The sequence below is a fragment of the Amblyomma americanum genome, chromosome 1, assembly GCF_052857255.1.
Source record: "Amblyomma americanum isolate KBUSLIRL-KWMA chromosome 1, ASM5285725v1, whole genome shotgun sequence".
Taxonomy (NCBI): Eukaryota; Metazoa; Arthropoda; class Arachnida; order Ixodida; family Ixodidae; genus Amblyomma; species Amblyomma americanum.
The window spans coordinates 489086861-489109473 of NC_135497.1; the positions used below are offsets into that span (position 1 = coordinate 489086861).

The window sequence follows — 22613 nt, forward strand, 5'->3', positions numbered from 1 at the left end:
ATAGAACGAGAAAGCTTGGCCGCCGCCGGTCGTGCTTCGCCGGCTCTCCTCCGTACTGCTGCTATATTTCTCTGGGCGGGCCCGTGGCCACCCCGTGGCATCCCACACCGTAACATTTTGGTGGCAGCGGTGGGATCATGCCGCTCACCCGCTCCCAGAATCAAGCACCCGACGTGCCAGACGACAGGAGTCCACCACCAGCCGATAGCGCCGACGACGCGGCGGCCGGCGCCGCTAGACCTAGGCGCTCGGAGAGGCTCGGCTCTTCGCAGCAGCCGGACGCCGGTGTTGAGCGCCTCCTGGATACAGTCACCCAACGGATGGACGCATGGGAGGCCCGTCTGACTGCCCAGGCTGGGGAGATGGAAGCTCTCCGGTGCGAACTCTGTCGCCTGGTGCCAGCCGAGCCGAGCACAGGTCAGGTGCCTTTGGGCGTCCCCGCCGCCGCTGTTTACGGCTCTGCCGTCGCTGGGCCTGCGGTCGTGGCCGCCAATGGCGTGCTCGGCGCGGGTGCGTCCTCGCCGCAGTGTTCGTTGGACGTTGTGGAATTGCCCACATTTGACGGCACCATCTCGTGGGATGCTTACCGCATCCAGCTGGACGGTATTGCGGCGGCGAGAGGCTGGGACGAGCAAATGAAGGCATGGATGCTCGTTGCAAAACTGAGGGGCCGCGCCACCGAGCTGCTGCAGAACGTGCCGCCCAACCAGCTGGGCTCTTACACTGTTCTGGCGGGCCTCCTCGCCGACCACTATGGTGCCTCAGGTCAACCCCGTGTGCAGTACCACCGCCTGCGAGCCCGCCGTCAAGAGCCCGGGGAGACGTACCAGGACCTCGCCGCCGCCACTGAGCGCCTGGCTCTGCAGTCGCTGCCGGGAGCGCCTCAGAACGCCGTGGCCCTGGTCGGCACCGAGGCGTTTGTTGACGCCATCCGACTCCCCGAGGTGCAGCGCTTGGTCCGCTCTGGCCGTCCTGATTCCGTCCGCGCCGCCATGGCGCTGGCCATTGAGGCGGAATTGACTTTGCTGGCCACGCGGGGGTCGCCACCGTCTGCCGAGCGCAGCGCCCGGGTGCAGGCTCCTCGGTCCGCAGCCCCAACTGCGGCCTCTATCCGACGCCTGCGTAACGACGCCCGCATGACCTGCTTCCGCTGCGGCCTGCGGGGACACTACGCGAGGGACTGTGCCGGCCCTCCAACGTCGGGAAACGATTTGGCGGAACTCCGGGGGCACCTCCTTTCGTCGGCTCCGATTACCACTGATGCTCCTTACGTGCTCGTCGACGTCGCCCTGCTTGACCGGCACGTAAAGGCCTTGGTTGACACTGGAGCGGCTGTCAATGTACTGCACAAATCGTTTGTTGCTAACGCGCCCCACCTGCTTCTGCCAGCCGCCAAAACCCGGCTCTTAGCTTTTAACGGCACCCCTGTGGAGCAAGTCGGACGTGTCGTCGTCAACCTGACAGCACTCGGAAATACCATCTCCACCGAGTTTGTTGTCGCAGACAGCCCTATTTGGCCAGTGGTCCTCGGGTGCGGGTGGTGCCAGCAAGCCGGAGTCGTCCTTAATTTTACTAGAACCAAACCACGGGCGAGCCGAACTCTCTGTGGACCGGGCTGGCTCAGCCGGGTTTCCAGCCTTGGTGTCGCCCTGTGGCAGTCCCTGGTGTCGGCGACCAAGCGTGCCTCAGCATCTCTGCGTGACCTCGCGACGAAGTGGCCGTGTCGAGTCAAGCCGTTCGACGTCACTACCGTGACTGTGGCGTCCGCCGTGACCCTGCCACCGGGTGCGACAACGTGGGTGTATGCCAAGCTTGACAGTCCGGTCACAGCAGACGTGCTGTTCGAACCCATCCGGTGTTCAGCTCCAGCCCGTCAGATGACCTCCCCTCGAAGCCTTCTGCCTGTGCTCAAAGGAGAGGCCCACGTATTTATACTCAACATCAGCAGCGTACCTCTCGCGCTGACTCCCGGCACGCAATTGGGTACAGCCTCAGTTTTGGACCCCGGGTCACCAGTGGCGTCTCTGCAACCTGAAGCCCCGCCTCGCCACCCTCCAGCGCCGGCGATCCTATCATGGGAAGAATTTAACTTTGGACCCAGCCTGACCTGCGCGGAGCTCGCCTCTCTGAAGACCTTGCTGCTCGAGCATCGCAGTTGCCTTGCTCTCAGCGCCGGTGAACTCGGGTGCACTTCCTGGGCTCAACATCGGATCAACACCGAAAACCGCGGGCCCGTTCATCACCAACCTCGCCGTGTAGCGCCAGCCGAACGGAGAGTCATCCAGCAGCACGTGTGCGACATGCTTGACCAGGGAATCATTGCCCCTTCTTGTAGCCCTTGGTCCTCCCCTGTCGACCTTGTGCGCAAGAAGGATGGAACATTCCGCTTCTGCGTTGACTATCGGAAGCTAAATGCTATTACTAGTTGCGACGTGTACCCGCTGCCTCGCCTCGACGATGCGCTTGACCGCCTGAAGGGGGCCCGTTATTTTTCCACGCTAGATCTGCTCTCGGGCTACTGGCAGGTGCCTGTTCACCCCGATGATGCGGAAACCGTAACAATATATATATTTCTTCTGCGTGTTTTTAAAAAATGTATTTTTTTTTCAGTATATCTCAATTACTTTGCACATTATAGGGCAATACCTGAAGGCTAATAAGTTAATTTTTTATGGGTCATTTCCCTCAATATTTTTGGTTGTGGTTACAAAGAGCTGCAGCCAAACGCCTGCCTTCTGGAGCTATTTATATTATACCCCTGTCACACGGGCACTTTCGATCCTCATTGAGCTCGATCTGCATCGAGATTTTCGAGCACGCTTGAAACATCCGGTGCTACACGGGCATTTTCAATGCTCATTGAGAAGTTTCCCTCATGTGTGTTAGCTGGCGCCAAATGTTCCGCCGACAGCCATAACATGGCGCTGTCCGGCAACACTGCAGTCGGGGGCAGCGGCAGCCAAATCCGTAGCAAAATCGGTACATTGCGTATCTGCGCCAGGTTTTTGTGGCGCACCTCTGCTGCTGTGCGATGCAACCCGAGGGCCCGCAACGCCTCCGCGATTTCTGCATAGACTGCGGCGTTTCTCTTCTGGCGCCGCAAATTATTTAGGTGGTCCTGCCAGCAGTCGATGAGAGCGGCTGTCTCGCGCTCGCTCCACAGTTTCCGCGCCGACGAGCAGGAGGACGCCATCTTTGTTTACACTGACGGCGAAGCTTGGAGTGTGGTGTAGAGATTATTTTCAAATGTTTGCATATAAGCAGGCATAGTATCTGAAAAATGTTCTGTATTACATTTGAGTCAATTACAACAACAACAATTGTGGTTTGGTTTTGTTAACTTGTGTTTATTTTTATAGCTTCATGAGAGCGAGAGTGTTCTCGATTGTGCTTGGAACCTCAAGCACTCTTGATGAATCGGCATCGAGTCAAGCAGGATCGAGCTCGATTGCGCTTGAAAGTGGCCGTGTGACAACCGTTGATCTGCATTGAGTTCGATGAGCATTGACTCAATGAGGATCGAAAGTGCCCGTGTGACTGGGGTATTACTGTTGAGGTACATCGTAATTATGGAATATAATTAGGTGACATTATAGTTAACAAAATTTGATATGTTCAACTCAGCCACTGAAAAATATCATAGCTCCATAGCTTATTTCTAAATTCAACAGTATAAGATTAATTGGAATGGAAGCATAAAAAAACAATGAAAACTTGTGCAAGACTAGTCATGTTGGCAAACAACACGAAGCTGAGAAAACTGCATTTTAAGTGCGCGTGCCAGCCATTAGGAGGTAGTTGTAGAAGCCTCAGACATCGACGGAATGCAGACGTTTAAAAAAAAATTCATAATAGTGAGTAATAGCAGAAGGTAGGGGAGAGCGCCAGCTTTTGAACAAGACCAAGACTGCTGCCTTCGGGGACGCAGTCGCGGGAAGCGGTGGGCTGCGAAGTTCTGCCACACTTTGCTCTGAAATTGCCATTTTCACACTTTGAAGGCATGAACTATATAGTTTTCTTTAGTACTTGGAGGTCGAATTAGATCATAAAATTTTGTAGGCAGGTACTTTAGGAGTGTATTGAACACGAATATGCCATTTCTGCAAAATCAAAATTTTCGCATTTTTTACCAGTCAAAATAATAAGGCAAGCAGTACGCCTAGCCTCGCAGTGCTTAAAGTCCAACTGCGTCGCACACAAGTCAGTGGGTGATCTTCCAACAGATAAGCACGTGTGCCTCGTACCTTCCCAGGGTTTTCAACGGATGATATACAGTTGAACCTCTATGTAACGAACCTCTATGTAACGAATTCCTGGATTTTACGAAATTTTTCAATTCCCCAGCACATCCCCCATTGAAGCCCATGTATAGGCGACCTCCATGTAACGAACTCGTTGCGGCAGTCGACCTTGATGTAACGAATCCGTGGCTCTGATCATCGAGCTGTACCTTGTAATGTTTTGCCCGAAATTTGACCGGGCAGTGCGCAACTTTAATGAATATTGTTTAAGTAAGTTTTTATATTAAAAGGTAAAGTAGACCGCGAGCAGAACGCTTGCAATCGCAGCAAACAAGCAGACCTCGGTGATGATGATGATGATGTTGAGCGCCGCTCCGTGGCAAGCGTAGCAACTTTTAAGCTTTCATTTTGTAGCTTGACACTAGGTGGCACTACTATGACAAATTCTTCGTGGTGTTGCGGCGCAGTTATGGTAAGCCTTCTTCTTCGTCAGCATGTTGACGTGCGTGTGCTGGTGTGTGTTTACGGTGTCGGTTCGTTACGATGAGTTCCGCTGTGAGGAAATGCAAAGTTTTGTCGCTTGAAGATAAGCTCTCGATTTTAAATGCTGTTACCGCCGTCGATTGATACAAAAGATGCTCCTGGACATCCGCCTTGAACGGCCAACAAAAGTGGATATCTACCAAGCAATCGGAATGCTTGCTGCGTCGTGGCAAGAGGTCGAATCACAAGTGATCGCCAATTGCTTCGCCAAGGCTCAGGTAAATAAGGCCATTCAAGCTACAGTCACTGAAGACGAACTTTCAAGCCCACCCGAGGTCGCAGAAGCGTGGGATGAACTACGCATGAATGGTGGGGTGCCCGACGGTGTCGAGCTGTGCAACTTTTTGTTCGTGGACAACGGCGCCGTGGCTATGGAAGAGATGACTGATGCGGCACTTGTGGAAACCGTTAAGGATAGCCTTGAAGGTGGCGGTTCGTCAGAGCCTGATACGTTTTGTGCTGTGCCCACCGCGAGGGAACTGATGGACGTGGTGGACGTTCTGCGCCATTTCGTCGGCTCGCAGGACGATGAAGCAGCCCTGGATGCCTTAGTTTCCTTGAAGCGCCGAGTAGTGGCTTCAATTGGGCAAAAACAGCAAGCGAAAATTACGCAGTTTTTCTCTATTAAATAAATTCTTTGAATGGCGAGTTCACTTGAATTGATATCTGTCGAATTTTTATTTAGTTTTGGCATGATCCTTACCAGTCTTAACCCAAAACTGCATCTAACGAAAACCTGGATATAACGAAAAATTGCGAACTTTTTTCAATTTCGTTATATCCAGGTTTGACTGTAGTACCATGGCCGTCGAGCATTTTTTTTTTTTGCATGCCGACAGTACGTGATTACTTCTGCAAGGATGCCACATCAAAACAACTAAAGCATGAGCCTTATATTCGACAACGAAGAGCACTGATCGAGTGCGGTGCTTCGTTTTGCAGTGCTTGCAGTGTTCAGAATTTTGAGCATGTCACAAAATGACAGATTTACCTCGAGGTACACATCGTAAACGATGTGATCACTAACTTGTGAAACGGATTTCCCGCTCAGTCATGCTTTGTCGTTGCCAATCATCTGCTCCCCAGAGAATATGTGATTAGAACTTGATTTAATCAAGTTGGCTTTCCGAAATAGCTGTCAAGCTGGCAGATCCTGCTGAAGTCGCGTTGCAGATGGTACACTGCAATGCGACACAGATGCAGTGTGAGAGCTCTGTACATGCAAGGAAGAGAGAAGGAATGCGGCAGCAAAAGGAGAAAGTGTGCAGTAGGTATACCCAGCTTCTATTTTTCTGCCAGAGATGGTACTCCCCGTCGGGGGCAGAAGCGCCGCCCGGTGATGCTTTCAGAGCCTATTGTTCTCCTAGTTTCGCTACAGTCAAATACCCGTCCCAGTAAGCCTGTGAATTTATATTGCACAGAAACAGATAAAGGAAGAATAAAGACAAATTAACTGCAATATCTCGTGTCATTAATCGTAACAAGAGTCAGGAAGTGAAGAGTTGAGGTCATCTCCGGACCCATTGCTCAATTATTATCCCATTTCGTTCGGAAGATATTCCACATGACCTTCCTGAAAATAAAAAAAATGAAACTTTGGAATAACCGAGATAAGTAGTTGCCCTTTTTTTGTCCCAAATGAAACGCACTTGCAACCCATTGATCTCCTTCTAAAAGGTTCAAAAACCAAGGATTCATTTCTTTTATGCATTTACATTGGTAATGTAAGAAAAAAAAAAGAAATACTTATGTTATAATGCCCCCCAGAGCTGTGAACTGGCAGTGCCACACCATGGCAACTGCTTAGACAGCCTCACGAGGCGAACACCACTTTTGCCACTATAAAGTGTGCTAGAACACTGTTGCAGCATGCAGTAGCAGTGAGGCAGAAAGCAGCTTGGTCGTAACGACGAGTTTGCGGTGATCGGAAGTGTCGACAACGTGGCACAAATGTTTCACAACATGACCGGTGTGGTCAGCAGCTGGCTCACAAACACAAATTGAATGAAAGTAGCGCCGCCTCAGCCCCACATCCTGCAAAGTTGCAGGCACGATTATAATTTCGCTATGTTTTGCTTCTTGCCGTTTCCTTAAAAGTGCCTAATTTTTGTGCCTTATAATTTGTGCCTCTGAAATTGGTGCCGGCGAGGCTACACATTCAGCCAGAGAAACGTGTTCCATGGATGCACTCTGACGGGAGTTCTGCGGGTGACATTGACAGGGGTATTACATAACTTAAAAGAATGTCTTGCTGGCGAAGTTGGCAACTGTACATCTTTTTGGTTACAGGCGCGAAAACAGACACAACACAAGGTAGAAAGACGGGACGGAGCGCCAATCACAACTGATTTATTTGAAGGCAACATGGACAAATATATACCATCGTACACGCAAGGAATGCTATGATCTTCAAAGTTGATATGATAGCGAACGAGTGAAAAAATTGTTCTCTGCCTTATACAAAGATATGGACGTGTTGCTGATGCACATGCTTCCTTTCTTTGCAATAAAAAAAGCTTCGATTAATTCTGTATCTTGCTCTACATTTCTTCCGTGTTCCCTGATTCACTCGTTAACGCAGCGTCCTGTTTGCCCTATATAGGAGCGGCCGCAGAAGAGGGGAATACGATGGTATATATTTGTCTGTGTTGCCTTCAAATAAATCAGTTGTGAGTGGCGCTCCGTCCCGTCTTTCTACCTTGTGTTGTGTCTGTTTTCGCGCCTGTAACCAAAAAGAGGGGTATTACACTTGGCCGAACCTAAAGCATGCTTTGTTCATAGCAGATGACACACTTCCACCACACATGGATTGTGCAAATATACAGCATGACCTTGCCCATTACGTGAGTGACACATAATGCATGAAAAGCTTCCGAAAATATCAGCTGGCACCCAGCCTTCCCAAAAAACTGCACTGTTGCAAACATCAGCTTGGTGGTGCTACACTGAGTTGAATGGATCAGACAAAAATCTGTGCAGTAGTCAACTGATGAGAAACTGTCTCCAAAAGCAGTACTCATGGCGAAGGGGAAAATACTTTCAATGGGGGAAACAAACCCACTTGAGCTTGGGCGAACGTCCTTCATTAGTGTAGTGCCAGCAGACAAGGCCTATGAGGTCATGGATCCGGGCCCCAGGTAAGGCAGACACCATGATGGGAAACCCACGCTCATCCGGGGGTAGCATGCTCATGAACACGTTGATGCGACGATGTGCTGGTTCGCTCACCTGCATGAGTGTACACACAGGCCTCTGCAGCTGAATTCCACTGCACTAATCACTCTGTCTCATAGTAAACAAAACAAATGCACCCCCAACACTGATAGGTGTCGATCTTGCCAGATTAGGATGACTTCTATACCTCGCTACAGTTGCTGTTAAATAATGGAGCCATGAGTGCATTGTGAAACAGAAAGAAAAAAGAACAAGGCCTCTAGGCTACCACAGGTCACACCCACACATGCACACTGTGGAAAAGAAATACACCACTTAGGCCACAGAGCCACTTACAAGCCATAAATGCACAATGTTAGAAATTAAAAAGGAAGAAGATAAACTGGTGCAGTGGCACGAAAAGCCACCTGCCACGGTAGCTCAGTCGTTACGGCACTCTGTTACTGAGCAGGAGTACTCCGGTTTGAACCCAACCACGGCGGCCGCATTGCAATGGAGGTGAAACGCAAAAGGCGGCCATGTGCTTCATCATGGTACTTTATGAGAATTAATTACCGATCGAGGCCACTAGTTTCTGCCAAAAGCCATCAGTGGTGTCCTCCGCTCATGTTCCAACTGACACCAACTGACCACAGCCTATCATCCCTCGACTCGACTGACTGAATGCCTCGACCAAACATTGATTGATATGCTCTCCTAAGTACAGCCTTTGCAAAAATAAAGCGCCGAGGGGTTTGTTTCTAAGCAGGGTTGTGGGGACCCTGCAGAATTCATGGAAATCCTAAATTTTGCAGGGCTTCTTATCTTCAAGGCACTAGAACTCTAGTGATGCATAATAAGCCACACAGCATGGGCCTAGAGGCAAACATCCAGGGATCTTTACTTCTGCAAAAGCCTGAGCTGACCGAAGTGATTGGGAAGTTGCTCTACCTTATGTCACTCTCGCCTACTGTTCTTTCCACCATTACACCGCTGTCTTTTCGCCATTTTATCCTTTGTTCACCAGGCACCCTACAACGTCCTATGGCCTGGATACATTGATGCTGCCTGCTGGCGCCTCAGCCACACAGTATGCACGAGATGTCGCTGCACGCAAGCTGAATCATGTGCCAACTCGCCTGTGCCCACCTCTACTCGTCACATTCCAATGAGCAGCCTGTTTATGGCTGCCAGCATCAGGAAGCCCACGTATTTCCGGGTTACCTCATCTTCCTATGTTGTTTATACCTCCGGGCCAGACTCTAAAAGCTATGCGCCCCGTACGTGCTCAGTCAGGTGACCGATATGACCTATGAAATTGCCCTGCTATATTTCCTGACATCGTTCAGCTGCCTAGTAACTGACGCTCTTGACGCTGTTTGGCTCAAGCAGCACCACGCAGGTGACATGCTTCCAGCTAAGCACCGGGAATGTGCTATTGTCGCCGGAGGTTCATGTCACAACAAGGTGCAGACAAGGAGGAAGATGAATAGCGGTTCACGTGCTGGGTGCTGCTTCCCACTAGCTGTGCAGCTACATACATTTGTTGTTTGTAAATACGCCATGCAATACAGGTTGTTCTTGTAATGCTGTGGTCAAATATCTTTCATATGTTACAGTTAAGAGTGCAGCTTCCATAGCAGGTAAAGGGGGTGGGGGTGCACTAGAGGTCTACCACACCGGGTGCTATTCACCTTTGTGAAAAAATCTGCACGCCCCACTTTGTACGGCGGCCGGCGAGAACCGCCCAGAATGAGAGACGCTGGCAGAGCGCTTTACTGGCAGTTGTGACGTCAACCAAGTTGGGTCCAGATCGGAATCAAGACAGGGATGTGAGGACAATGATGCGACCGAGAGCACGAAGGCCTGACAGATCTGCCGATGGCTCAGACTCGAACTCCACATGTGTGACCTGCAGCTGATGGTGCGAGGCGGCCTGCCTGGCCCGTTTTTCTGTGCGCTTCGCTGATGAAGGTGTTACGTTAAGGAAATTGACTGTACGTTCATACCAGCATGAAGTTATCGTAGTTTCTGTAACAAGATTATACATTTCTATGATCATCAACGGCTCGTTCAAAAACGCTTCTGCTGCAGCTCCAGTGCAGAGCACGTTAGGCCTAGCGACACCGAGCGAGCCACGAGCGAGCAGTGCGTTGTCAGCCGGTGAGCCGCACATCACTGCAGAAAGTGCGCCGCCGGCACATTGGCATCGGAAGCGACCATAGTGTTTTCTTTTTTTTTTCATGATGCAAATTTTAGTACAGACACGGAATGACAGCAGTTCTAGAGGAAGTCTGAACAGAAAGACATGTCGCTGGCATTGTTGTACTGCACGCCGAAAAACGCCTTCGAAGGGTCGCAGTAGGTTACCTAGATGTGCTCCCCCCACTTCCCCCCCTCTGCCGCCGCATCAAAGCACCGCAACTCGATGGAAACATCCTATGCATACGGGCGGAGCGCCTATGCACGGGCGTACGCTGCAGCCTGTCTGCATGCGCGAGGCGCGACGTGCGAGCAAGCGCAGATGTTACCGGCGCCTGCACATGGGCGCTCCCGCGCTTCAGAAGCGGGATCCTGTTACAGTGGCTGTTACAACAATCGGAGGACCACGGGGCTCTCGTACTCTTTTCTTCACGGCTGGAAGCTCTTTCAGGTTCCCCCAACTTTCCTTGGAATCCTTTCAGCTCCCTAACCATCTTTTGTTCACGGCTTGACATTCTCTCAGTCGGCTCAAGAGGGGGAGCGAGCCAGCACCGGGAACACGGTGATGCATGCCCCTTTTCGACGTCTGTCATGGCGCGGCACTGGGCGTGCAGGCGCTCCACACGTACGCCAAGGAAGTGTTCATCGAGTTGGCGCTAAAAATCAGAGCAGACATATTTCTCGCGCGTCGTCCATACCACCGTTTTTGAGGCGCATGTGACGTCTACTTAACGCGCAGGGACAGGAACGCTCGCGCGCCTTGTCTAAAGCTGCCTCTTCGATGCCGAAAAGCCTGGCTGCGTGGCCTCAGAACTAATACCCCTGCCACACGGCAAATCTAATGTCATTCCCATCGAATGACATTTGTTCGACTTAATGTCATTTATTCTGCGTGCTGCTACACGGCCAAAAGTAATGCCATTTGCAAATGATGGCGATTGCGATGGAGAAAAAGTGCAGCATAAAAACATTTTGATCTATGCTTCTATATGTTTCGAAAAGTATTGTTTTGCGAATGGAAACCGATTTAAAAATTTTAATCCTCGTTTCAATAACGCGTTGATCACTGCTATCCACCACGAGTCCAAGCCAAAGTTCAGCCAGCGGCGGCAGACAAATGGCGGACGCCACACGTCGCTTTGTGCAATGGATTCGCGGCAGCGGAATGCGATCGCTGCGAGTCTATGCTTGCGAGCACAAAGACGCAGCAGGCTGGCCCTGTACAAAGGCAGATTAGCGCAGCTGAGGGTAGCCATACGCCATCAAGAAGCAGTGAGCGCTGACCTTGAGGATCGACTTATCGCCAATGCCTTCGCGATAAGTGCAGCTATTGCTGAAAGTTTGCCAGCGGTGCCTCGAGAGCGATGGGCATTCCAGAGGAGCGAAAGATGGTTTGAAGAAACTTTGCCGCACTTGGGTGGACTGCATTTTCGACAGCCAAAAAACATGCCTGCTCGTCCATTCCGGTTGGCTGGTAGCGAGAGTGACAGTTTTATTTTTTCTGGTGCTATTCGGTATTATTATATAAATAAATGAACGACCACAGAATTATACGGGCGTTGAAATATTATAATGCTTGTGTCGCGTTTGAAATTTATGTTCGGTGCATATTCTCACCAAGTCTTTGGTGTCGAGGGAACACATTAGCTCGGAGTTTGCTGGCGAATGAGTTCCCCAAACTCATTCGATACCTAATGTCGTTTTCATCGAATGTCATTATATTTTCTCGTGTAGCAGCAAACTAATGTCGCTTTTAACGAATGTCATTCGATGGAAATGACATTAAATTTGCCGTGTGGCAGGGGTATAATTCTCGCAGAACGAAAACGCGGGTTGTAGAGGCTGATCTCACCTCACAATATGCCCGCCTTGCCCGTACCACAACTGGTCGGCATGTACTTAAGTCCCTACCCATCGACCTTACCCCGATTCCACAGTCCAAGCACACTATCCCGTGTCGTATTCATCAACACTTACGCATCCTTCCTTTCCCCAAAACTATGCACACTGCTCACCATCCACAACGACGTCAAAAACGGGCCGAAGCCCTTCAAAAATGCCTTTCCACTGCCAAGGAAGTGCCCTATGCCTTTGCGGCTGAATATCACTCCGACCTCTCCTATGCCCTTTCCGCCGTTGATTCCAGCGGCCGCCCTAAAACGGCTGCCTCTGTACATGCCTCCTCTTCGAAGGAGGCGGCCCTTGCTCTTGCTTTGACCACTCCCGATATTACCACCATTGTCAGTGATTCCACATAAGCCATCCACCGTCCGCCCCACTCTATCAATCAACCTTCTTTGGACCCCCGCGCACGCAGGCCCAGCTGGCAACGAGGTGGCTCACGCCTGCGCTCGAGGTTTCACTGTCCGGGCGCTGGCCATGGAGTCCACCTTCAGCCACGTGGCCCCGCTTACTACTCCGGACCGCCTTCTCTCCATTCATGACATGTCACCATTATCGCCTCGGTCGCATTGTATACCGCCCTGCCTATCGCAAAACCTCTCAGTATCGAGAGATTCTGTGGCGTCAGCTTCAGACTCGAACTTTTTCCACTCCTACCTTCCGCCACCTCATCAAACCAGCTGTCTATCCCTCCTCAGCTTGTAATTTCTGGCCGGCTGGCGCCAACCTCGACCACATCATGTGGGGCTGTGTTCGTCACCCCCCACCCCTTGCCCCAAAATCCCTGAATATTAATTCAAAGGAGCAGTGGGAGGCTGCCCTGCGCCGCCCAGCGCCTGATCTCCAGGACAAGATCCTTGATTGGGCCCAGAGGGTAGCAGAGGCCTACCCAGCCTAGGACCTCTCTCCCTCCCCTGCTGCCCCATTCCTTTTTGAGATAAATAAAGCTGCCAATCAATCAATCAATCAATCAATCAATCAATCAATCAAGACGGGGGTTTTATAACGCGCGGGGAAACGAACTTTAATTTTGAAAGCCAAAGTAGCGGACGTGTTTTTTAAATGTGTCACCTGTGCGAGATTTTCGATTGTATGACGGCCGGATTACACGACGATTTCACGTGGTCCCTTGGAAGTCGTATAATCGAGGTTCTACTGTACTTGCATGCTTGTGCTGCTGAAGCACAGCAGTGTCCCTTATTTGCACACAATGAATTTGCTCAACTACCAGCATTGCTTTCATGAAGACAGCAATTATTACTGCAAAAATAAAGTTTTCGAAAAAAAAAAAATCCTGCCCACACCGAGTTTTACAACGAAAAGAGCCAAATACAGTTAACATGCTGCTATTCACCGAATTATTGCATAATTTTTCAATACATGGTGGTCTAAAGTTGCTCTAACTTACATGTAGAGCGTGTCATTTAACAGCTTGGACAGCAGTACACAGTTTATGCGCATCAAACTTTTGCGGTTTTCTCAGTTTCTGTTTCGGTCAATTTGGCTCATTTCGGAAAAAAAAAAGAAGACTCATATGTACTAGCCACATGGCTCCAAATATTTAAGGGGCTCTGAAACACCTCCCCAGGAGCGCACATCAACTTGCTCCACTCGTCAGCCCCTACACGCAACAGAGAACCCACAATCGTGCGAGCCTTTCCAACGACTTTTCTATGCTCGCATCCTCTTCCGTTGCATGCCCCGGTGCATTTCTTTCAGACGTCAGGCAGCTACCATGCCAGCCAGCCTCATCGCTCTGGCGTACCTCGCCGCGGAGTCGAATCAGACTGGCCGGGCTGGCGGCGGCTGGCGCACTCGGCACGAAATAGAGACATGCTCCAAGTCTCCTCCGCCAGTGCGGTCAGAGTGCGCCGGAGCCGCCGAACGCGTCGGCGGTCAAGTGCAGTTGGAGTATAGAGGGTCTCGCTTTGGCTGACGTGACGTCGCCGTGCAGCGCGCGCGTTACGCCGGAGCATGAACGCGCCTTAACAGAGCCTTAACAGAGCCAGAGCTTAACCGCTAACCAACGTATTCAGTGGCGGCATCTATGGGAGCCACTGAAGCCCCTCGCCCTTTCACTGAATAAAAAAAAAAATATACTGTGCCGAGGCTCGGAATTGAACCAGGGCTTTTTCCCGTTTGAAATGGAGACGCTACCACTCTGCCACAACGGCTCAACGTGTGCCGACCAATAAAGGCGCATCTAGTGAATGCACTCTTCCGATACAGAAACCTCCGCCGTTTCGCTACGTATATCCTGGCTTAACAGAGCTCGGCCATCAGCAATTTTTCTTAACTGGCTTGTACCTTGTCTCCCGTCCCTAATAAACGATTTCCGTTAAGTAGTTTGAAGTTGACTGGCACAGCCGGGAATGTTTCGCCAGGCGAGCGGCAAAGATACAAGTGCTCTTTATACTGCGAACTGCCTTGTACGATCACCGACCATCGTGCCATCATAGTTTTTCATTGACTGTGGCGATCATCTGACCAGCCTTAACAGGCTCCTTCAAAGGTTAACTAGCACTTGAAGCGGCACTTGGAGTTCCTCTGCTGTTCGGCGCTTGTAAATCGAGGCGCGTCAAAAACAAAACCACGGGGCACGCAAAGCGCCATAACAAATAGAAAATCTCCTGGCCGCCTGTGGCACCGCCAAGCATCAGTTTTATTTGCTTCCAACATTCAGGTTGTCTTTTGTCTGTCTTCCTTGTGAGATAAAAGTGCACTATCGGTTTTACAACAAAACTTACTTCAATATTGAACCGTGCAACCTTCCTTTGTCAGCCTCAGAGATTCGCGACCTCCATGTAGGAAGGAAAATTCCTCCAGAGTCCTATGACGTCAGCATGCTTGTACTTGCGAGATCGGCCTGTGGTGGCGATACCTGTATTTTGGTTCTTGCTATTTTGTACCTAACAAGAGCTTTGTTTTCAGTAAGAGTGGCGTTTTTGTGATCAGGACCTGGTATTCTATCGATAGAAGCCAACTTCAATTTCTCCTCAGTGTCCCTTTAACATACCAGGCATGCGGCAACCTTATTGACAGCCCCCCTTCCACAGCCCCTCTACGTGAAAAGCCCTAGAAAATAAATGGAGATATAACTATAACAAAAAGAATGTCACAGAGACGAACACGTAAAAGCAGACAAAAAAAAAAAGAAAGACTCTGAGGAGCCCTGACAACAATCAGCTTTGAGTATGCACATTCTTTCATGTTTTTCCATTGACGCACTTCCACCTGGTTAATGGTTAATGCACACAACTGAGTATGCAGGGCTTAGGAGTGGAGTCTCAAATGAAAACAAACACCCAAAATATGGCTGCCATCCCATTTTTAAATTGTGTTAATCTGTGCCTAACAGACTGCGTCACCCATAAATTGCAGCTAAAGTTTCTAGGTTTCCCACGCAACTGCAAAAATGAGCGCGCGCGCGCGCGCACGCACGCACGCACGCACGCACGCGCACACACACACACACACACACGCACACACACACACACACACACACACACACACACACACACACACACACACACACACACACACACACACACACACACACACACACACACACACACACACACACACACACCTCACCTTGCCGTCGAAGCGCGTGTACTCGTTGAACGGGTTGTTGGGCGCCACGGGGAATTTCTCCAGCTGCCGCGCCAGCGCCGAACTTCTCTGCTGCGTCGCCCCGCCGTCCGCGGAACGGCGCGCGGCCGACTCCTTGCGCGGAAAGTACGTGTCCACTTCCAAGGCTGCGCAGCCAACGGTTCCCTCGTCAGCGCCTTGCAACAGCAGCGACGAAACAAACTTTTTTTAAACAATTACGCGGCTGTTTTGCTCCGACCCATGCCATCTCGGCAGCGGGAGAGAGGGGGCCTTCCAAACGAGAGAAGGTGGCAGCCAAGCAGAGACCGGCCCCATTCAGCCGTCCAACGCCAAGCAGAACACAAAGACAAGGCGCGCGGGAAAAAGAGGCGCGACACTGGAGCCGGCACCTTATTTATCGCCCGAAGAAGAGAGGTGCCCAGCTCCCGTTTCCGCGACACGGGAGGGGCTGCGAGGGTGTCCAAATTGGCGCCATTTGTCAGCGCAACGCGAGACGCCCGTCGTCTCCCGTTTCCCGGGCCCGGCCGTAATTACCGGCGGCTCGGGTGCTGGCCACCAGTCAATTAGCCTGCCAAGGATACACTCGCGCCACAGCCGCAGCTCATCGAGCTCCATTGGCGAGTTGTTGGAAATGGGCAGACACTGCGCTTCTCCTTTAAATCACATCGCGAAACGAAAAGGAAACTTTTTCCCTCCCCCGCGCTACTGCGGGCGAGAAAACAACGCTTTTGTCGGAGAAAGTGATTAAACAAGGGGGAACTTTTTGACGGCGACAGGCGAGTCCTGAAAAGTGAAGCGGGACTGACAAAAATGACGGCGAGGACGACCGCGATGCTGCGTGCTTCTGGGCAAAGCAGCTAATTCCCGAACGCCCTGTCACGAGGAACAAGCAAACAGATGGCTGCAACCACTGCAGCAGCAGAAAGCAGCCGTAATTAAGTTGCGGGACGCTCCAAACTACGCAAAAAAAGGGCGGTCTGCATAACGGGTGGATACATTTACAAAACGTAACGGTATAGCACGCATATGCGACCCCGCGGGACCGACTGACCGGAGAGTTGCTTGGGTGACTGGTCCTTCCAGACGATGTGTCGCAGCTTGCCTTGCAGTCGGCGCTCCTTCTTGAGCCGCTCCAGCCGCTGGGCCGTGTTGGAGCGCCTGTGCCAGGGCAAGAGAGAGCACAAGACCTTGGCCTCCAAAGTGACACTGCGGTGGGTCTTCCCACCCTTTTACCTCCCTCCAAAACGTCACACTAGCACTCAAGGAATGAACCAAGCCGCTGGCCGGCGCAGTTAGTTTCAGTAACCATCACAGGGGCGCCAAGACGGTGCCCGCCGCCACCTACACGCGAGTCAAGATATCGCATTGCAGTACGCGCGCTAGGAGAAAGAGGGCTGCCGTTGGGCACATTTTAAAAGGAGCCAGAACTAGTTCTTATCAAATAACAATAAAAAATAGCGTTCTGAGCCAACGCAAGAAACACAATAAAGAACACAAAATATTGGCCCTTTGCCAGGTCTTCAAGGCACCCATACGTTGCAAATAAAGAAACCAAGTATTAAATTTACTCAGTATACGCCTAGATCTCGCAAGAGTAATTGTGTCACATTCTAGCCAACAACTCAGTAGGACGTTGAAAAGCTGTTTTGTCTTGAAGCCACAGATCGAACTTGATTCGTGGAATCGCCATCTGCTAGTTCAGCTTCATTTTGTTGCGCATCTGTTTTTTGACAAGTTCACACGGGAAAACACGCACTCAGCATCAGAAACTGGAAGTGACACTTTCCAATGTGCCAGGTAAAAAAAACAACAAAAAAAAACGGCCTTCGCTGCAAGTGTCTTTGTACGCCATAACCCATGATGCGCGGTCAAGTGCAATTGTTTGCAGTTGCCGTATTTCCGGCTCCAGCTCAAAGAAGAACCCCCCCCCCCTAAAAAAAAATGCAGCAGCAGCTTCAGAATACGCCTTCACTGCTCTTCGCGCTTTCCGCGTCATCAGGACTCATGGCGTCAAGCCCCGAAGTGCAGACGAGCCAATCTGGAGCTGCTGTAGTCGCTGTACTGCCGTCCGTCTCAGGAACTGGAAACAGCGCTCTCTCATGGTCCGTTTGATTCGCCTGCACTACGTGAACTGGTTCTCGCGGTGCTGCAGTTCGCCATTCGTTTCAGCGGTTCAACATGGCGCCGTCTGCACGACGCCATTCGTTTCAAAAAGTGCAGACGTTGTGCAGGTCTAGTTCGGGAAAACTGTGCCCCTCCTCAGTGGTCGGTGCCGAAATCGTGCAGCTGCAGCCGCCATGGAAGCAGATGGCCTGTGCGTTGCGATAAACGCGGCGAAGGGACTCGGGTTTATCTGGTCGTCGACGAGAACGGTGCCCCAGTACGGTCCGACTCGTACGGAGCGCAACTGGGGACCTCTTGAACAGGCCTGTAACTACTTGCGGCGATTTCTGTGCAGTGTGTGCGCAGTGAACCGTGCGTGTGTCCAACCATCCTAGGCGCACGGTGGCAATATCGCTGTGTGTGGTGTCAATACTGTGCTGGTGTGCCCGCGTGCTGTGAACTATTACTCCTGGACAGGCGCGCGGACAAAGTGCGAAAGTGTCCACCCGCCGGCCGTCACAATAGCGGCGGACGCGCCGCTATTTACTGTCGCACACCTGCTCTGTTGAGTAAAACAACACGTGCGTTACGCACCAGCTACTGAGGTGCACATGCGTCGTTCGAGGATGGTTCATGGCAGCACTTGCTGCGATGTGTTCGAAAATGTTTCACGCGGTTCGGGATGTTGGCGGCCGTTGAAGTGGGCGACGCCAAGGCAAGGCCAGTCCTGCACTTGACCATTCGTTTTGAAAGCAGTCAGTGCCAAGCCGCACTGGAACTGCGGAACTGGCGCTGCACGCTCGCGGCACCGCTTCAGAACAGAACTGGTGCAGTGAGAGCAGGAGAATAGAACGGACCTTTAGTGCATGTCTAGTGAATGCACTCTGAAGGTGACACCTTTCCACAGCCGAATCTGCGAGGCGTGGCGTACAGAAAGGACAGGGCGTTGTGAGCGACGTGGCGTTACACCAAATAAGGGGATACAAGGTGATATGGGATGGGCGTCATTCGAGTGCAGAGAAGACAGCAGTAAGATAGAATCTGAGGAGCGATTGAGTGAAATGGCGGAAAACCAGTGGACTAGGAAAGGTTTCAGTTACTTGTACATGAGGAATGTCGACACAAAATGGAGAGAAAGAAAACTAGATAACTTACAAGCAAATATTTGGACAGCAGTTGGGAGGCAAATCAGCAATTATCTGTTAAGAAAAAGGTTACTCTGGAAAACAGGGATGCTGATGAAATTGCACAGGGAACATACAGGATCTTTAAGCAGGAAATTGGCAAAGAAAATATTTATGGTAATTCTAGGGGAAGCTCTTTCTTGATCAAGGCTAGGATGGGAGTACTGCGGACTAAGACATATCGAGTCGGGTACCATGAGATAGACACGTTATGCAGTACGTATGGAGAGGAGGAGGAAACAGCTGAACACTTGATACTTTTCTGTAAAGGGCTTATACCCTACAGTTGAAAGCAGCTGGGATGGTTTATTCAAAGCATTGGGGTTTAAGGACAGTGAAGGAAAACTAGATTTTAAATGAGTAGAAATAACCAAGCGAAGGTTATCTGACTGGTGGCTAAAATCAAGACAAGTGAAATTTTATGAGCCATGTCTAGGTGGCATGAGCCTCTGCCTGTTTTAAAGAGTTCAGCCTTATCAATCAATTGCTGTGTCCAAACTACGGCGGATATTGCGTCACGGCAAAGCGCTGTCAAGTGAATTTGGACTTCCGGGTTGTTACTATGGTTTCGTTGTAGGCATTGCTTGCAGGCGTGCGCTTTCGACCTTTCCTCAATACAGATGCTCACATCGCTTGAAAACAAGTGTTGTGCGCTGCTTCAAACTGTAGGAACTTCACTGCAATGGGATACAACATGTTCCGATTGCCGTCAAGTAGTGAGCGTAGAAAACTACGGCGGTGCGACCCGCTGGCAGATTGCCGGCAACGTGCTCTACGGACAACTCGCTAGGCTTTGCTTCGAGCATTTTATTAGTGCTAAATGTTTGAGAGTGTTGTGGAAGTTAGGGAATATGATAAAGCAGGTTGTTTCCTTTCACTGAGGAGCACGAAGTTCTCGCTTGGACAGCTGTGGCTATGTGCTGCAGCTATTCCCGCATGACGACGGCAGTAAGGCGTGGTCATAGGTTTGCTAAAATGTGCTATTCCCCACCCCGTCACTACAGCGTGACAAGATGTTGTAAGGACTGAACAATTTATTCTGCAGGTGTTTGTGCTGCATGCGGGTTGTTCGAATCTAGAGCCAACACTTGTGGCCTATGCGATCACTACCGTCAGCTGCCGAAACGGCCACGGCGGGGTTTCATTGCCCGATGTTGCAGGTCGTAATGTCAAGGTCTAGCCTTTATGAATTGTTATATCAGAACTTTTTTGCCAACTTCATTTGCAAACTGAAGCACATGTTTTCACCTGCAGACCAATCGACATGAGCAACACAGCATGTGTGGAGAAATTACAAGCAAGGTGTTATGTTAAAGTTCTCTAATTTGTGTGGACCCACATTGTGCAGTTATGTTTCTTCGTGTCCTGTGTGCGGACAGGGAGAGTGACAGAGAAGGTGATCGAATTAGAAAGTGATAAGAAGTATTTACTACCATTCTTTTCATACTGAGTCGGTGATGAAAAACTTCACTTCAGGGTAACATATAACTTATAGAAAAAAGTAGCCAAATATATTCTAGCTGCTTTTCACCATTCATAGTACAGCACGTAGGACAGCTAATATCTCAGACAAATGTTGTAAAATTGAACTGCCGCTGTTCAGGAAAGCATCATTTGCAAATTGCAAGGTGTTGAACATATACGTGTGAAATAAATGTCTACATCTACAGCTTAACATGCGACGCATTGCATGCTTGCATCAATGCATCTTCTGGATGTACTTCAGGAGGGAAACCAAGTGCTGGAAGAAAGGGGCCGGCTTCCTTCATCATGGAATGTTTTTCAGGTTCATCATGCCTTCCTTCATAATTAAAGGGCAGCATTGTCAGCATTGTTGTATCGCGGCCCGAAGGAAAAGGGCGCGAAAATAAGAGAAGACACCGGGCAGGGAGCCCAACCTCCGGTAAAGGCGAACAAAAAACAGAGAGCGTTTATTTGACGTAAGCGGCTTATATATCCTCCGCTAGGGGGGCGCACAATAGGTCCGTTCGATTCGCCTGCACTCCCTGCACCAGTTCTGTAAAGTTCCGCAGCGGTGCCGTGGCGGTGCTGCGAGAGTGCAGCGCCAGTTCCAGCAGTTCAAGTGCTGCCTAGTTCCAAAACGAATGGTCGAGTGCAGGCCTTGTCGTCTGCTAACCTTGGCGTCACCACCAAATTGCAGCCAGGAGCGTGGCGCCCAAATCAATGGCCGCCTCGATACAACCTCAGCCTCGATACAACCTCAAGGCAGCTAAGCGAAACGCACGTGCGCTCTTTACTGAACACGAATGAGGTGTGCGCGCGCCGACTTGCATGGTAAGCGGTTGTTGCAACAATGTGCATCATGCGCTGCATGCACGTGTTTACTTTTTAGTTAACATAACCGGCTTCGAGTACTAATATAGCTTTATTAGTAGAAAGGAAAGACTCTGGTTACAGGCCCGTTGAGAGCACGATGGCCGAGAGATGCAAAGTGCCGGCGAGGGCCGCCGTCCCCACCTCCGTCGCCGCCTTCTCGGGTGGCCACTCACGTTCCATGAGAGTCGGCGGGCCCGTGTGAGGCACAGTTATCATCGACGAGTGGAATAATTTGAATATATCCGCCGTTTATCGCAAAGCGCAAGCCATCGTCGCGCAAGCCGTCGTCTGCTTCCATGGCAGCTGCAGCTGCACCATTTCGGCACCGACCATTGAGGAGGTGCACAGTTTTCCTGCACTTCTTTTAAACGAATGACGTCGCGCAGACGGCGCCATCTTGCACCGCTGAAACGAATGGCGAAGTGCAGCACCGCGAGAACCAGTTCATGTAGCACAGGCAAATCGAACGGACCTAATGTTATTTGCACAGAAATGAGTTCAATAGCTTGCCAACACGCAACACGGAAACAGCTATACCTGAGAACACCACATCATCCCCTTCGCAAAAAAATGACAAGTCACACGTAGAAGTCCCGGAAACGTGACGGCATCCGTCTGTCCCTAGTCGACGGTTCTCTTGATCTCACTACTAAAGAAATGTCATTTGCAGGGGGTTGAAAAGAACCTGAAGCATCAGGCGGTGTTGCAGCTTGCAGAGGCAGTTTCGAGTTTTCTACAACACCTGGGTCTGCGCTCTCCCCAGTAGGCAGCTGGCACGACTGCTGGTTCCTCTCGGTCAGACACTCCTCTGGAACAGGCACCTGCTTGGATGCATTTCATGTCCGGCCATCCTCTAGTCGGAAAGAACTCGGACCCAGCTGCTTTCTTATCCGCAAGGGCTTGGAGTAGGATAGCCCTACCTTTCCCGTACGCGCTGAGTTACGGAGTCGCACATAACTTCCCACTCGGAACTTCGGAGCCTTCGCCGCTCTCCTCTCATCAGTATATGTCTTCATCGAAGTCTGCTTTTCCCGAACACGGGCACGCAGCCGGTGCATAGCCAAGGCAGGCTGTTGGAAGAACTCCCTCGAAGGTATGCCCACAATGTCGAGGCGGGTTCTGGGCTGGCGGCGATGAAGTAACACAGCTGGTGAGACTCCTGTAGTAGCGTGCTGGGTCGCCCGGTACACGGCCAAGTACTCCACTACAGTTGACTGGATGCATTGGCCTTCCAAGCAGAAAGTTGAATGAAGTCCTTCAGGTTTCTATTAAACCTCTCCACTAAGCCATTAGCTCCATTAGTCCATTAAGCCATTAGTCCCATTAGGCTTCTGCA

General features: G+C 50.8%; 1 protein-coding gene across 15 annotated transcripts in view; it reads right to left on the reverse strand.

Moving 5' to 3' along the window:
• Sin1 (SAPK-interacting protein 1) overlaps positions 1–22613 on the reverse strand; it is a 140166-nt gene that overhangs the window by 52146 nt on the left and 65407 nt on the right. For 10 of the 15 annotated variants that reach the window (XM_077650761.1, XM_077650765.1, XM_077650755.1 and 7 more), the window contains 3 exons: positions 16705–16811; positions 15631–15799; positions 7846–8007 (listed from right to left, as the gene is read on the reverse strand). In XM_077650761.1, coding sequence (XP_077506887.1) covers positions 7846–8007; positions 15631–15799; positions 16705–16811 — 438 coding nt within the window. Of the gene's footprint in view, positions 1–7845; positions 8013–15630; positions 15800–16704; positions 16812–22613 lie in introns of all 15 variants that reach the window. The other 5 variants (XM_077650768.1, XM_077650769.1, XM_077650762.1 and 2 more) reach the window with 1 other exon arrangement.